The following is an 18695-nucleotide window of genomic DNA, read 5'->3' as shown; positions in this document are numbered from 1 at the left end:
CACAACTTACGCGGACTACGCGTCACGGGCGCCTCGTATAATTACATTTTACAATAATAATAATTATCATTATTCACCAACACGGTTATGATATTATTGTATAATAATAATAATAATAATAATAATAATACGCGACTGTATCGCACGGGAAACCAGTTTTGTTCTAAGCGCTATAATATTACGGTAAACACAATATTATTAGAATATTATTATTGTATTATTATAATTTATAATATACACGTCGGTCATCGTGTGAGGCTCGCGTTGTTTTGGACACAGTCATAAACACGACCGCGTCGGTCATCATCGTCTCTCGTTTCAACGCGTACTGTGACAGTTGCGTGCTCGCATCTGTGTACCTATATTATACGTCATAATAATATATTACGTACATTATAATACAGTAATCACTAATTTTTATAAGTGTGTTGCGCTATTACTGCAGCAATAATTATTGTTATGATATTATTAGTTTGGTATTTTATGTATTACTAATAGTAATTTACTATGCATTGTACTAAAGGTACATCGAAACTTTCAGCATATACGTAGTGCCTACATAAATAAGGTATACTTTTATATGGCTACATTTTGTTAATTATATAAAGACTTAGATATACGTGTTAGTCGACATTCTACGAATATTTCTGTTAGGTATACAATATAGTTAGTCCTATAAAATCTATGTTTTTGTGCTCTAAAAAATGTTAGATATTGCTCAACACGACCACTAGCCAAGACATATTTTTCGTGTAAAAATTAATATTATTGTTAAAAAAAAATTTCAAAAAGTTACCTAATTATAACGGAGTGACGTAAATAAGCAAAAATCTTTCCACTGGAGAGGGATCTCTATTCAATTCGGATCGTATTAAAAAAAAAGTAATCTCTTAATCAAGCCTTAGTACTCGTCTGAACTTTGCTACATAGATTTATTTTATTCAAACTTAAAAGTATACATGATTTTGAATAACGTAATACAAATTAGAATACCTAACCTAACCTAATTTATTTTATAAAACAATTTCAACGTAATATTAAAATTTTGATCATGTATATATTTTATATTTATATGATAAATACTAAATAGTATACACTACATTTTTGTATAAAGTATATACTTATACAAAGAAACTACTACTATAATTATATATGTTAAGTATAATATAATATAGATACGCTGTTAACAAATAATAACATGGCAGCATGAAGCATGGCAATAATAAAAATAAACAATGATTATTATAAGTTATACTATATTAACATGAATAAATCAACACGCTTTTAAATTTAAAATAAAATGCCCATTGGAACCTACAGTACCCGGTATTATAAAATATTAAAATCACGATTAGCTAGTCTATTTATGAAATCTTCACTTAATCGCATATAAATATTTATATAACAAATATATGTTATTTATTTTGCATAATATAAGTGTAATAAATAAATAAAATTATAAAATTTATTTTTTTAGTTATCTATTTGCGTTACTTGACCATGTTTGTTTAATTTACGAAATCACTGAAAAGTATGACCTAAAAACATAACTCATATAGTCACATATATGTAGTTGGGGCGGTTATTGACAAGTCCCAAGGAGAGGGGGAAATATAATTGTATACATACACGATACACATACCATCTCATTTTTTTCTATCGATAGAAACATGAAAACTAATTTTATGTACTTTAGTGCTTCACACAATTCACAATATATTACATCTTATTATGAAAAAGTTATATTTGTAATAAATGGTTTGTATATTTTGATGATTAATAGAATTACTAATAAATAATATATATTTACCCAGGCCAATGTAAGGTAAGTAGATTACTTTGTACCCACCCATTGGCCATTTCCCTCCATCACCATAAATTTGCCACTGGTTATATTTACTATATACAATATACATATATATTGTATACATATGTCAAGAACCCAGTTGGGTAGGTGTCTGCTCTTGCTGTTGCCGTTACTAAATTGTAGTGTTTTATCATTTTTTTAAATATAAGACGCCAGGAGACAGGAGTGACCAGAGTGGACAGCTATCTGCAAGTCTTTCTGTCAATCCTTTGTCGACTTTTCGTTAATATTTAAACTTGTTATTGTACAAAACTTGTGTAGATTGTTTAATTCAAATAAAAAATAAAATGTAAAAGACAATCGTGGAAACACAAATTGCTCAATAAAATTATAATAAATGAATAAGTTTGATAAATTAAATAATGCTAACAAAAAAATCTACGGCATTATTTATTTGTATTGAACAAACAGAATAAGTAATAAGTATAGACATAATGTTATGTTACGAGTTTTATAAATTTCGTACGATAGGTATAGACGGTATAGTTTGGTTTTAGATTTTGGGCGGAGCGATGAATGTATTTCTTTATTTTAATTTTTATAACTCACAATACTATCCGGAAATTTGTGAAAGAATTCTTTAGTACAAAAAAATAGTACAATAATTTATTACAAAGAAAAAAAAAATTAAAGAGTAGATACTATTACCTTAAAAATAATAATTTTTAAGTTATAATATATCAGTTTTTAAGGGAATTCGATACCGTGATTTTCTGTTTTTGTCTAACGCACGCGTGACATAGGATTTTAGACGGACCCATTGCCAATCATACCAATTTATCCAATGAAGTGATAAACATTCTAAAAACAGATTTGAATTTGTTGTTGAGTCTATTTGAAATTGACTTTCCCAGATTTTTGACTTTTTGATTTTAACTTCTCCAAAAATTGAAATACAGCAATTTTTAATTACTCTATTTTAACATAATTTTTTTAGGAATTTGGAGGAAAATATCAAAGTTGTGAGAAAGTCGTTTTCAAATAGACTTGACGACAAATTCAAATCTGTTTTCAGAATTCTTATCGATTCATTGGATCAATTTGTATGATTGGTAAAAGATCCGTCTAAAATCACGCGCATGCATTAGACAAAAACAGAAAATCACGGTATCGAATCCTCTTAAGTATTATGTTATTTTCAAAAATATTGGCTGTTTTTGATTTTATTAATATCATATAATACGTCTATTGTTTACTATCTGCAATTTTAATTCCGCAAAAACGGAATGTAGTAGCTATATAATAGATTAGATATGTTATGGTAATTATATGAGAATTCAAAATTTAGCCTATATACTATCAAATTTTTAAACAATAATAATAATTATATATACATATTATGTATACAAATTATGTACAATGGAATGACGATGATCTCAATGATTAGCTATATCATCTATAATTAATGTGCATCGTGTGTGTATTAATAATATATGATTATTAGACACTATTACGGGTTATGTATAAACTTAGATTATATGTTTTTTTTGTAAAGTAAAAAGTTTGTTTTCCTAACTATTTAAACCGGATTGACCTTAGAATTAGAAAACTTCCTTAGTTGAGACAAATAAATATAGGTTTTTACCGTACGCTTATCGTAATTGCGTGGATAACAAAATATAGGTACACTTTACCTATACACATTACACAATGTATGACTCTCAAATAAAACCATTCATTTATAATTACAACTATAGTACCTACCTACCTACTGTTAGTAGATACTAACTACCAAGTAGTATAGTTTTAGTTTATGTCTATGTAGGTATTTGGTATATATTACCTACAAAATATATAAGCACAACAAACTTGATCCCAGAACGAACTACAAATAACAAACCATTATACGTACACATGACACATCAATATCATTATATAGCATACTACTATTAATACGCGTCAGTTTTTAATGACGTTAACTTGTATACATGTGTATCTACAGTGATTATCAGAAAAACCTAAAATATCGTTAATATTATTCTTTAACAAGTAACAACTGCATAGTTCATATTCGTAAATAGAAACATGAAAAATTTCAGGTTTCTATTTAATCATAGACTATTTTTTATTATGTTTAAAAATTAGTGCTACACTGCTACGTTATTTTTTTTAGCTGTTGTATTCGGATAATAAATAATCAGAAAACATTAGAACCATATTCAATAATAATTTGTATAAAAAAAACGTAAAATATCGTATTTTGTAATAATAATTTTTTAATAACCTGTATTTATATCTAAAAAAAATATTACTTCCAACAGTTCCAACGAAATTCAAACATTTTAATATTTTATATTATATAAATTCAGCATAAACAAATTGAGATTTAAATTTTTATAATAATAAAGCACATAAAGTTTAAAACGTAAATTTCATTAATGAAAAAATAAATCAAAACGTCCGATTATATACCTATACCTGCATCATGTATTATGCTGCATACAAAAATCCCGAATATAAGTATAATTGTGTCGTTATGACTTTATAAAATAACTCCGTAATGGTTTATTATTGGTAGATTTAGATTATTATTGTATTGTACAATTGTACCGATGACATCTAACCACCTATAGTGTATTCTATTCAAATATAGTAATGCGGTCGCGTATTATATAGATATACCAGGTGTGGACATTCGATTTATTATAATTTGATTTTAGTATTTTCATTTTTTTAATTGAACATCTTTTATATTATATTTTCTATGGCTATTGTATTTTATCGGCATACTAAGACTACACAATAGAATTAATGTATGAAAGAATTCGTTTTACATGTACCACACCCTAAATACACGATATATATCTTTTGCATTTGTCTCTAATACACAAGGTATGTGATGTTATATTAGGAAACCCTTAATTGACGATTTTACAACTTAACCACCCACAGAGTCTAATGGCATCCACATCCGAAGGCTAGCCTCAAAGGGTTCAGAGGTCAAGACTCAAGACATCTACCTACGACCTACCTTTAGGCACCAAACAGTATATAATTGTGCCCCTGGCCTAAAAATTTACAGTAAATCGTTGGCGTCTCTGGAACTAACATATTAAGCTAACCTGTACGTTTATAATACCTAATAGTTTAAAAATATTATTAGCCTCGATTTTTCGATGAAGTTTGAGCTTTAGCCCATTAAATAATTTTGGTATATAAAATTAAAGAATTTTAGCTTAAATTCGTCAATAAAATTATAATAATAAATGATAACATGTTAAATATAGATTCTATTCAATATGTCTAGTAAATATAACGCGCGAATGAATTGCATAGAAATGAATAATATCGATTTAAATTTATAATTACTATTAAAAATTTTGAGTAGAACCATGATCTTTGAAAAATAAAAGAGATCAATTTTATAGGATAAACGATAAATAAATTAACAGATGGATATACAATAACAAATAGTGATTTCTGATAACTAGTATAACTGCTAAATTGTATAGGTATTTAATAATATAACATTATAACCTAACATTATAAATACATAATATGTTATTACTTCTAGTCTATATTACTCTTTTAAAATTTGTGATTTTGTGACCACTATTAAAGAAAGAAGAATAGTGTTGCGAACGATTCATATATAACTAGATACCACCTATCTAAAGATTGGAAACTGTACATAATTGGTTCATTAAACATGTCATTACATGATTTTCTCAATAGTTTCCCTAAGTATAAGGAATAACTATCAACGGAATTATCTAGTGAAATTTACGAAGACTAGTTTTATACGAAATTTATTTCGGTTAATTGTTCCTAATTCAAACAATAATAGTCCTCCTATAGAGAATCGAAACTTTCACTATTTATTTATCTAATAATAGATACAGAGTGTTTAATACCCTGTATATAAATGTATAGCTCCTTACAATATATATTTGTACATTAGTTTTCAAATACAAATGACACATTTTGTCATTTTGTAACTTTATAGGGTAAAACAAAATTACATAAATATATATTGTTATACTCAAATAATTTGATGTTCAACATGATTTTAATCATTCAGTAGTTAGTACAAGGATATTATTCATCTAATCGTAAATAAGAATTCTCATAAATAATTTTAGGTACAATTAGGTATTTTTAATATTATTGTAATTTATAAAGTGTTTAAGAGTTAAGACATGCAATAGACATATTTATTATAAACATTAAAATAGGTATATTATTTAAACGAGAGGACATAACTTTAAGATTATATTTATAAAATCGATGATTTACCTAAAAATTGTATTATTAAACATAACGTGTTGATTGTCAAGTTTTAGACTAAGTAGAGTAATTGGTTTTTAAATTTTTTTGTGTCTGGGGCTTTAGTTTATTTACGATATAATCTGATATCGTAATACTTTTTATGGCAGCAAATGGATCAATTTTAAATATTATGAATGATTTCTGGTAGTAAATGGGAAGAGTTTGTACTTAAAGATGGAAATAGGCAAAAATAAAAATTACCAAAAATAAAAATAGAAAACATTGTTTTTTTATTATTGTAAATCAAAAATAAATAATCGTACACTATTTAAATTTTCACCAAAAATTAAAATAATAAGTTAATAATACATGTTAACTACACATACTAATATTGTTACTCCCTATCGGGTATTTAAGAATTTTGTTTTCAAAATTTTTCTTTAATCAATAACTTGGATATAGCTGTAAGCAGTGCCGCAACTATAGAATAAGGGGCCCATATGCGGTAATTAAATTGGGCTCCTTCCTAGATTAATTTTTGTTGTAAGTCTCACAGTTACAATCTATAAGTATCAACATTTTTAGGTTTTAAAATACGTTATACATCAATTTGTTTGTATATATAGAATATATATTATATAAAACTATATAGGCTATTACTGTTGTATATTATACAACACTGAATATTTATGAAGTACCTACCTAACTATTTAGTTTATATTGTATATCTACTCAAATACTCAATGGACTCATTGTTTAAATAAATATTTTATTACTCCAATAATGAATTATAACCTTAATTGAATTTAAAAAAAATGTCTTTTTTTATTATAAGATAGGTATTATAATTATTAAAAACACACAATTTTTTTTTAACAAAATTAAATATTAGATATATAAATTTTAATTAAATAAAATAAAACATTACAATATCATACAAAATATAAGTTTTAAGAGGACGTTATACCCGCATGTGTTGTCTCTGGCTTAGTTAATGTAGATTATAGAAAATTTGTGTTCAGCAGAACACATTTTGTGATGTTAGCTTTTATATTAGAGTAAATTTACCTATTATAAAATTTAAAGGTAAGAATATTATCTAGAAATGTCATATGATTTATTGATATTATCATTTTAAAGTGAGTTATAGCTATTTAAAATATTACAACTTTAAAATATTCATCTCACTTTAAAATGATAATATCAATAAAGCATATGACATTTTCTAGATAATATTCTTACCTTTAAATTTGATAATAAGTAAATTTACTCTAATATTAAAATTAACATCACAAAATATGTTCTGCTGAACGCAAATTTGCTATGATCTACATTAATGAGACAGAGACAACACATGCGGATGTAACATCCTCTTAATGTAAAAAATTCATTTTTCTGGCTTTTACGTTTGCAAAAATATTTATTATATTGTCTACATCTATTTCAGCAGTTTGGAGCCTTTCAATATTTAATATAGCCAAGCTTGATAATCTATCTTGTGGGCTGTGATATGGTACTACGTAGATAATTTCTTATTAATTTTAGTTTTGAAAACGACCTTTCAGCAGAAGCAGAAGTGACTGACATAGTAAAAAATATCATTGTATCTGTAAATACATCAGGAGAAATAGTTGATAAATTTTCATTTAGAATAAATAATGATAGATCTTTTATGGTAATTTTTTTAAGATTACTAATACTATCATTTGAAACAAAAAAACAAAAATTTTGTGAGTAATCTAGTTATGCATTTGTAGTGTTTGCTCCAGGCTAGGCCCGGGGCCCCTCCAAATATACATAAGCTTCGGGGTCCGTGTGCGCCGCACGCTCTGCACACCCGGTTTTTGCGGCACTGGCTATAAGCTAATTACGGCCTATTTCATTGGCGTAATTCCATTAAATTTCAGCAGGTGCAAACAGGCGTGGCTCCAGCCCTCTTTCCCCTAAGAACATATAATATATAATACATGTGTATGTATTATATTTTTGTTATAAAATTTTGTGAAAAGTATGACTTAATCACCCCCCTCAACAATCCCATGGCGCCCCTGGGTGTAAATCATAAACATAACATAACAAATAACAATAATTAATATATTAGATGAGTAGGTAATAAAATTTTCATTTATTATTCTTAGCTTTTACATAGTTATTCTCATTTTGAAAAATTATTAATTGTGCTAAGGATAAGCGGCGTCCAGAAACTGACACACTGCTATTGAACTAGTCAATAACTTTTTTAACATCAGTGAGTTGATTTTTTTCAATTTCTAACAAATAAACTACTGAGACATTCTTGGCCTATTGTTAATTTTTATCCGCATATATGTTTTTAAACGCCGTAAATATGAAAAAAATCTTTCACACGACGCAGTATTCGTAGGACAGGTGCAAACGCATATCTTTGCACCTGCTATATATTGCCCAGGGATGCAAGTACGCCGCGCTGTGGTGCAACCCCAAATTTACACAACTGGCCTATTTGTTTTATGATTTTTACAACCGCTATCGAAAACTTGCCGCTTGGCGCATGACGGTCGGTGTTCATTTTTTTGTGTCTCCGATTATAAACCTTAAATTCATCACAATTGTTTTTTAATTATTTATAACTTCTAAGTATTAAATTTAAAGTCATTATTATATAAATTAAAAATATTTCAGTTGTTTATGTATTCACTAACTAACAATGTACGATTAATGATATTTAAATATGAAGTATATAGTTGATTAATATATAAAACAACTAATACATAACATTAAATTTAACCACTCAGATAGTCCAACCACCATTCAGAACCAAGTTAATACAAGGTCTGTTTGCAGATCATCGTCGCTGGTGGGTCATAGCCTTTAATTAAAGCCATCGCCATCAGCCATCCCTCACGCAAAGGTGATTAGACTAATATCATCATTGTGGGAATCAGAAGTAGAACTACACGGTACAGAACTAAACTTATAAGGCACAAATCTACTTCTGGTTTACCCTCTAAAACCGACCGATACTTAAAGCGCTCACCAGTCACTTGGCTCTAGCTGTACGGATAACCAGGGCTATCGGAATTGGTACTTCAGAACCCGACACTGTAATCGGAATACGCCAGACACGAGATTTTATCTGTCTAGCATTCTCTACTAGTGATGAACTCTAAAAAGTTACTCAAAACACCCGAAAAAGTTGTAACTAACGTGGTTTACGGATATGGCTCAATGGAGTAAAAAAATAGAGCCATCTAGCGTAGTATGTCGGCGTAACTAAAATGATTTCCAATTGGTTGTTGAGCAGATGACGTAGAAGAAAAAGTTTACAAATATTAAACAAATGTAATTATTACGTCATTGTGATCAATATTATTATAATTCAAATATTTCTAAAGAGAAATTTAAAATGTGTACCAAAATATGTATGTAAATGATTTAACTTGAGTAATTACCTACAAATAAGAAGTCAGGTACATAAAGCTACTATAATATTTTCTCAGGTTTTTTGGGGGTGTATTTGATGACACATTTTTGAGCATTGAAATAAACTTCAGTCTTCAACTTGTTTGGTTGTTTCTCGTATCAAAGTGAAAATAGTATCTAGTTATTACCTTACGGTTATATTAAATTTTCAGAACTATTCAAAATCGTTTAAATTGATGACATTTTTTTATGTGGATCAAAAATCTGAGAACGAAATACAAGTCATAAGGTTCCTTAATGATAAATATAAATATATTGAATAAATAGGCATAGTTATTATTAGGCTATTAAAGTTGAATGTTGACCAAATTTGATATTTTAATAACAAAATAATTTGATTTTTATAATATAGCAAACATTAAAGAGATAAAAAATAAGACTGAATGTTAGAAAGTTTTTGGAAGCTGATGGGGTTTTTCCGCTAAGAATCTTTTTTTAATAATTTAACTCATTAATAGTAGAAAATTAAGTCATGCTTGGGATCACAGATATTCATGTTGCGCCATCTATTTGCGTATATAAAAACTATAATGTGTCATTGTTTTTGGCTAATATTTCTTATTTATAGCTTCATTGCCAATAACTTTTTTAGCTGTATCAAATCTATTTGGTACTTATAATAATATATATTTCCATCACTATAAAATAAAAAAAAATAAATAGGAAATAACAAATGTTTCACTTTTTAGATATTGCACAGTGTTAAAATATTTTGAAAACAATATTATGTCTAAAAATACAAATTTTAAATATTTAGTTAAATTTACTTTTAGTTAAGACAGTAAGGTAATTAATTTTTGTTTATCCCAATTATTTTCGTACAATATAAATTTTTACAAAAGTAAAACTTTAATGAACCAAGTGTTAAACATAAAAAATATGGTATTATCTAATTCACTTTAAATACATTTCTATTAGAGAATACAGGCTTTATACATAACTAAAATAAGCTATCAAAAACCACCTTTAGTGTAAATAAGGTTAGATAAATTAATTTGGCCATTTTTTGATTATCTTGTAATAAAAAATGTCCAAAAAGTAGTTTTTATTAAAATTTACGAGTATGTATAATTAGTATGATTGATACTTTTGGTTCATATTTCTAAAAATGATTAATAAAGCGAAGTACAAAAACCATTAAATATTAATACCAAATACCAATAATACCTACATGGAAAAAAAGGACTGAATAGAAGGACAAATTACTATAATTTAAAACTAATAGATTATAGTTGTGATAGACTCAAGGGCGTTATCTTTCTCTTTGTGGTCACTCAAAATAGATGAATCAGTAAATTAATCCTAATAAATTGTGCTGTTAGTATTGGTACTTAAATACTTAATCTATAACCAATAGGTTTTTTAACTTGTGCATTTTTTTAACTGAACTGCAATAGGTAAGTCATATTATAATCTATAATAATTTAATCAACTGACATAACTGAAATTTTTCAATTACTCAATTGTTTTAATAACTTAAGTTTCACCTTATATTGTGCTAATAAAAGTACAAATTGTAGCGTCATTAAACCTGTGTCCTTGAAAAGTTTTTCAAGGAGTATAATGGAAGAAAAGTTAAAAAAAATCTACTTTTACCAGATTATAGTCTATGGTATAAGATATAAATGTAATTAAGTAATTTAATACATTAAGTTGTAATCTATTAAACTTTTTTTAATATTACTTATTACTAATTAGATAAAGTAGACTATGACATTGTAAAAAATCTAAAATCCTATATAATGCCTGAAGGAAATCACAATATTTGATAATAATTGTTATTCTTCAACAATCTAATGAAAAACTCACTTTATCCTCCACCATTGTCCTTTCCTTTACAATGCACCTATTTAAATATTATAATCACTGTAATTTTAGTACCAACCATAGCCCAGCTGCCAAGGCTTAATCACAGAAAAAAAAATTGTATATAAATATATAATTATTAACTAATAACTCTTTCTAGTAACTAATCTTAATTATCAAATTAAGTATTTATAATCATATATTTTTTTCTTCTAATTTTGTATGTATTACATCCCAAAGAGTAACTTATTTTAATCATAAATAGTGTTTTAAAATTTAAACTAAAATAAAATTCATTATTAATTTAATATTTTACCATTGTGAAAATGTCAAGTGTACTCAGAAAAAAATATTTGTTAATCATTAAAATGAGGAATTTTTTTTTAGATTAACAGTAACTTTGATTTGCGACATCCTCAGTAATTTGGAATATTTTTACCAAATCTTTTCTTATTATCATTTTAATAATTTAACGTAATTGAATTTTCAGATAATATAGTTGAAATCCTAACAAGAATTATCAGTGGTATTAATAATTAATTATGTTTACATGCATAATTCAATAAAAGATTAATGAAAAAAAATAAATTCAATTCTTACTCGATTTTTGTTTAAATATTTTATTGATCATATGATTGTATGATTTATTGTAATTCTTTAACATTGGGTTATCTGTCCATAATTTTAAAAACATTTATTATATATTATTAACCAAAAAAATATGAATTAATAGTATAGGTACTAATGCCAGAATTTATTAAATTAATAGATTTACCAAAAACCTCAAAACTCGCTGTACACCATTTTACTAATTTATTAAATAATAAATGGATAACTTATTTATATCATAAGAAAAAGTTTATGCATAAAAAAAACATATAAATATTGAAAAAATTTATAATTTTCTCAAATAATGCTTATACATATTAGTCTTTTCTAAAATCTATATTTTGTATTACCTTACTCATCTTATATCATAATACATTATAATAAACAATAAACATACATAATTATTAACATTAACTATAATAGTAAACAGTAGTATTTATTAATAAATTAAAAGTTAGTTATTTTTGTATTCATAATTAATATATACCATAGAATGATAAATAAGTTATACAAATGTAAGTTTAATAAAAAATAAAAAAAATATATAATAAATATAAAAATATATGTTCTTTAATTTATTTTTACCATTACATTTTAACTGAAGTCTAAATAACAAGACAATCAAACACACAACTTCCATTAATGGTTTTTAAAAGTAGTTATTGATTTTGTACTCACATAAAAGAATATTAAATTAGTTACATATATTATTTATTTTTATTATTTAAATATTATTCTTTATAAATCAAAATAAGTACTTAATGATATGATAAAAATATTTAAGTATTTAAAAAAAAATGATTATAAGCTACAAAATGTATGCTACTTTATGATGAATTTTAAGGTTTTATTTAATACTATGAGAAGTTATTTTAATTTATATTTCGTGGTTCTAGAGTAATAGAGCGTCCATGGGTAAAAATATGATTATCAGGTATTTGATTTTCTCTTTCTAATTTGTACTCTAATAATACATCATATTTAGTATCGTTGGTTATTGGTATATCTTGATCTTCATTAGCTAAAGAAAATGCTGAATATTCTGATGTATCAATACCTTTTATCAATAATTTCTCTTCCGTTTCAAGGACTTTTTCTTTAAGTTCCAAATATTTTATTTGAATATCTTGCAATTCCTGTTTTTTAATCGTCAATTGTTTAATTTTTAATGTTAATTTACTATTTTTTTGTTCGAGTGATTTTAACTTTTTTACACATTTACTATTTATTTTGTATCTGGGTCCTTGATTTCTACCTCGATTGTAATTTGTACTGATCCAAAGAGCTGGTGTTGTATTAGTTTTCTTTTTTGGAAATAACGCTTTCTTTAACATCTTTCCTTTATTGGGATGTGTTTTAATTGTCTTCTCTAAATTAATAATAGTAGGTTTTGATAGAGTATGCATTTCAATTTGGTTATTATAAGGATTAATTGATAAATTATTAGTCAAACTTTGAGTTGCTACAATGCTACTCTGGGTATAATTAGTATTCAATCTAGTTATGTCCGACTCCATATCGTCGACACTATCATCAGAGCTAACTAAATCTACATATCCTACAACATTACTTTTAGCTAAACTATCAAAATTATGATTATCAGTAAACATTTCGGACAATTTTATTGCTACTTTAAATGTCTTACTATACAATCAAAAGTAAAATTTTCTTGTATATCTATATTTTTTTGATAGACTGTGGAATAATAATTTCAAATTCTATATTAGGATAAATAAATAATTAATAATTTAATTTTAGATAACCGAGTTAAGTTGCATTATCCTCAAAAACTCGAATAGTGTTGTTTTATATTGCCTTTAAATATCTTGATAAAATCGCATATTGATGAAGTTTTAAATTTGTTACAACTTTTTTTTTTGCAAATTGAGCATTCTTCTATATTCCATTGCAGTTATCCAGCATTTCAGTAATTGTTTAGCTTGTAATGGAAACCTTGAAATAAAATATTAAATTAAACTAGTAAATTGAATTAAATAAAATTGTTTTTGAACAAATTTATATTATATTTATTTATACATAAAATTGTTTGAATAATTAATTTGTTTTGAATTTAATATATCTTACATTCTTACATGACCACTAAATTATCCAGACATTTTATGATACATCAAGCCCAGCAACTCATTGATATGATTGCCTTGGACTAATAAAGATAACAGTTTTGTACTGAGATCTTTCTAGTTAAATGAGAGCAAAAGAAGTCAGTTTTTATCATGGTCGTCATAATAATAATTCTTTATTTACTAAAATAAATTCTAATTACAATAAAATAAAATGAAACATGATATGAATATATCCATGACAATTTGAAGCTTTTTTTTATGCCCCTCAAATAAAAAAAAAAGTAATAATAATGAATAAACAATGTAAATCCTGTCTCCACAACAAAATAAAATATCTAAGTATTATTTTATTTATACTAGACAAATGTCTAACTTGTGGGCTGTGGTCTCCACACTAAACAAAAGAAAAATAGCCAATATTATACTTTGCCTTTTTCGACTTCTCAGTCCAAACTAAAAATTAAATTTTAAATACTTCTGTACAAAACCATCATTATATGACTCTAATCCTGATAATTCAGGGGTAATCATGACTATTTTAGGTATTAAACAAGTTATCTCGACTACCATAGTTTTTTAATAAAAAATTATATAGGTAAACATATCATGTTTCTGAAATGTAATTAACTTTTAGTTATATATTCATAAATATAAAAATCAATTGCTTCATGCATGAGAGATCATCACTTAAGAACCGCTCAACTGATTTGGCTAATTTTTTGTTTTATGATTATAGTAAATATCAGAACAAGGTTTGAATGAAAATTTTTTTTTGGAAAATCCATCTGAAAAATTGCTATTTGTTACATAGAATATTATAATTAAGAACTTTTTTTTCTTGTCCATATTATCAAGGTGACACACAAATCAACAAAAACAATTGTTGAGTTAATAAGCTGAATTACACAAGTTTATTTCACGACAACAGCTTAGTCATTAGTCAATGATATTTTGCTGTTATCATTCAGTTTATGATTTATTTAATTGGAAAAAATGCCATCAGTAAAGCTTCAAAATATTGGTCAGTGTACATGCAAAGCAAGACAACTACATTATTGTCGAGTCAATGAGACTAATGAAGAATATAGTCAATGTTTTTAGCAAAATCAAATTTTTTAAGCGCAATCCAAAGCAATGTCACTATGTTTGTAATGTATATAGACTTATAAACTACTCTATAATTTCTCCCAATTTCAGAAATTTTTCTTAAACATATCAAAAAAGTTATAGCTTGAATCATGTTTGGATATATACTTAGATATAACCCGAAATAAGGAGAATGCTCATCTCAATTGAAGAAGTTCACAAAGCAATACACTTAATACATAAAAATATCATTCTATATTATTTTTGGTAATTTTTTATTGGAATAAGTTAGGTTATATAGCTAGTATTTTAAATTTATTAAATATTAGGTATTTAACAAGTAAAAATAATTGATTATAACTTAAAATAGGTACCTTAAAATTTAAAAAAATAAATACAGTGAAGCGTTGATTATCCGCACTACAAAATTTTTGACTACAAATTTATGTTTAGTTTAATTTAGTTTAGTTTTATCATTCATTATGTTTTATCGTATACTATAATGTTATATTATATATAAATATATATACATGTAATGTTATATTATGAAATGGCTAGGCGGGAAAAAATTGATTATTATTTCAAATACATTATATTTTTATTATATTCTTTATATTATGTATGAATAATATATTTAATATTATATCTAGTAAATTAGTTTTTAACTTTATATTAAAATTTTCAATGGTTGTTTGATTATCCGCACAAATTGATTATTCACACCCCCTTCGGTCCCAATTAGTGCAGATAATCAACGCTCGACTGTATGTCCATAATCAAAATTCAAAATTAATAATTTGTTTATAGAGGAAAATATATTATATTAAGTTAATATCTATAATGATTTTTGAAAATAGATCGTTTACAAAGTTTTATTGCTAAAAAAATTCAGTAAATCTAGATAATAGCAAACTATATTTCTCTACTTTTTGTATCATTACTTTTCCAATGTTCAAAGATATTCATTTGTTTCATGAATCTGTGTTTCAGTGGTTGGGTCCACAAAATGAAAACTATGATTAAATTTAGTAATTAAAACCTAACCTACCTCATATAACTTGATAATATACTGTTGCCTGTTGGTTAAATAAAATTCTCAATCTATAAATGTACATTACTGTGTTGTAATTTGTATCATCATGATGTACAATTTACAATCCAAATATTTTTTATACTTATAATAAATTATTTTTACTTGATAAATACCTAATACCTAATAAACATAAAAAAAAACATAAGATAAATAAAACTAAATGTTAATTAAATGTCAAAAATATAATACGAATACTTTTATACTTTTTGTTTAAGAATTGTGGTAGTCGAGATAACCCAGAATACAATCCTATAGCATTTAAATTATAACTTTCCGTAATACAGTGGATTCCGCTTATGTTGGCATATTGGGACCAACTCTGTTTGCCCACAGTAAGCGGTTTGGTCATAAAAACCGAAATTGGTTAAAAAAATAAAAAACTATGATATCAAAATCCCTTTCTGCATGAATTTTTATTTTTTCCGATTAAAATGTAGTTATTATAAAAAAACACCAGGGTGATAGGAAAAATATTTAAAAAAATATTTAAGAAAAACTACCCCTAAAAGTTGATCAAAGGTTAATTTAGGCATAACATTAGTTTATGATACATTTCAATAAGTATTATACTTAAAAATCTATACTTATTATTAAAATATTCCGGACAAAAAGTACTACAAGATAGTATTTTTTTTACCTAAGATTGGTAATATCATAAGTATCAAATTATTATTGTTGTAAGTAGGTAGTTTTTCACTTTGCACAACAATAATATTTTTAGTCATTTATTTTTCATCTGGAGTTCACAATTTTACCACTACATCAAAATTGTTCGCTTTTTTGTGTCGAATCTGGTCGTGTATGCACTAACGTAATTTTATTTTCAACAATAGAAACTACAAAAAACTAATTTGTGCCGTTTTTGTACAATATGCAGAAAAGGGTTTTAAGGTTTAAATGGTGCATTACCATTTTTACTACTTTTGATAAACACAATCTCATAGATATGACGAAATCCGATTAAATTAGTCATTTTTAAATACATATGTGTATATTCTAACACTATGGTAAAATAAAAATTGCCCACATAAACCGAATCAAGTGCCCATATTACGCAGATTTTTTAACCTTGTTATATTCACATTTATATTGAACCAGACCATTTTTCCCATATTAAGTGGTGTCCACATCAGGCGGAAACCACTGTATTACTAATATCCCATAAAATATAACAAACTAGATTTTACACAATGACATAGGTACAAATAAAAGCTGTGAATTAACTACAAAATTACTCAGGTGTTTTAATATGAAACTTAATTGAATACTGACACCATATTTCAAACTGTGTCTTCAAATTGTATTCCTGTTAATCTTTTCACTGATAATAAAAAGTGAGTATCGTAACCTATTACTCTGACAAAATAAAATTTTTTTTTAATTTCAATACCTGAATGACAATGAATGCAGGTCAACAAGACATAAAAATTCCTTTTTTTAATATGTCTCAATCTGTTGAGTCATTATGTTGGAATAGGTGTAAGTAATGACACATAAAAGAGCGGGTGGGTGACTTCCAGACAATGGATTTAGTTAATATTTATACGATTATGTAAAAAAATATTTAGATTAAAAGGCTGTGGGTTGGTGATCAAATGGTAGTTTGTGTCAGGTAGTCAGGTCTAAAAATTATATAGCACCCCCAATGGGTGTAAATAATAGTAATTAATATATATGCAGAATAGGAAAAAAAAGAATTATGAATATACTTATAAAAGTTTATGATTGCTGGTCAAAGCAGTAGGTCATGGTATCATGCAACACAGATTGACAGATCATCTTGCGGATTATTGTACCTAAAATTGTCTAAAATTCTATTATAAATTATAATATTTCCGATATTCAAGTAGCACATTCATCAGTGCAAAACAATATTAGCATATCAAAATATTGGTTATAGTTTAATTTACAGAAAAGAGATTAAACGGTTTAATTTTGTAAGTTTATGGCGAATATTTTAGAACAAAAATGGACAATTGATAGCGATTTGTATTTCGAAAAAAAAAACACATGGCTAAGTAAGTTACACAGTTATAATATGCTAATTATAAAATATTATTGTACCAGTTATTTTTTTTTTTTTTTTTTCTGTAGGACAAAATCAATGTTGATGAATAGAATAAAAAATTGCACTCGTCAACTCACCAGATAGTAAAGAGTAGAGAACAAAATACGACGCTTTGGAATCTGGAACGAACACAAATTGATTTGTTGGGATATCATTGATATCAATAAACTATAAACTATAAATTATTGTTCGAGACATACTATACAAATCGTATGTTTATTATTATCTAATATTTGTATTTTTTATACACTACAAAAAAAATAAATAGTAAATAGTAAATACACAAGTGCTACAAGTAAAAACTTCTCCAATCTCCAGTAAAGTTCTCCGCGTCCAATATGGAGACTAGTGTAATAGATAATATAATCATCATATCGAATTTGTAACAACTGATATAACGGTATACTCTAA

General features: G+C 25.9%; 1 protein-coding gene across 1 annotated transcript; it reads right to left on the bottom strand.

The window, feature by feature from the left end:
• Nucleotides 1–12670: 12670 nt before the first annotated feature.
• LOC113549746 lies at nucleotides 12671–18643 on the bottom strand. The gene is made up of 2 exons (XM_026951204.1): nucleotides 18362–18643; nucleotides 12671–13906 (listed from the first exon to the last, which is right to left on the bottom strand). Exon 2 carries the CDS (start codon nucleotides 13561–13563, stop codon nucleotides 12826–12828), a length of 738 nt encoding a protein of 245 aa, XP_026807005.1. The 5' UTR covers nucleotides 13564–13906; nucleotides 18362–18643; the 3' UTR covers nucleotides 12671–12825.
• Between the last annotated feature and the right edge of the window lie 52 nt (nucleotides 18644–18695).

This window comes from Rhopalosiphum maidis, chromosome 1 (assembly GCF_003676215.2).
Source record: "Rhopalosiphum maidis isolate BTI-1 chromosome 1, ASM367621v3, whole genome shotgun sequence".
In the NCBI taxonomy this organism is placed as follows: domain Eukaryota; kingdom Metazoa; phylum Arthropoda; class Insecta; order Hemiptera; family Aphididae; genus Rhopalosiphum; species Rhopalosiphum maidis.
This window is presented reverse-complemented; position numbering and strand designations above follow the sequence as displayed.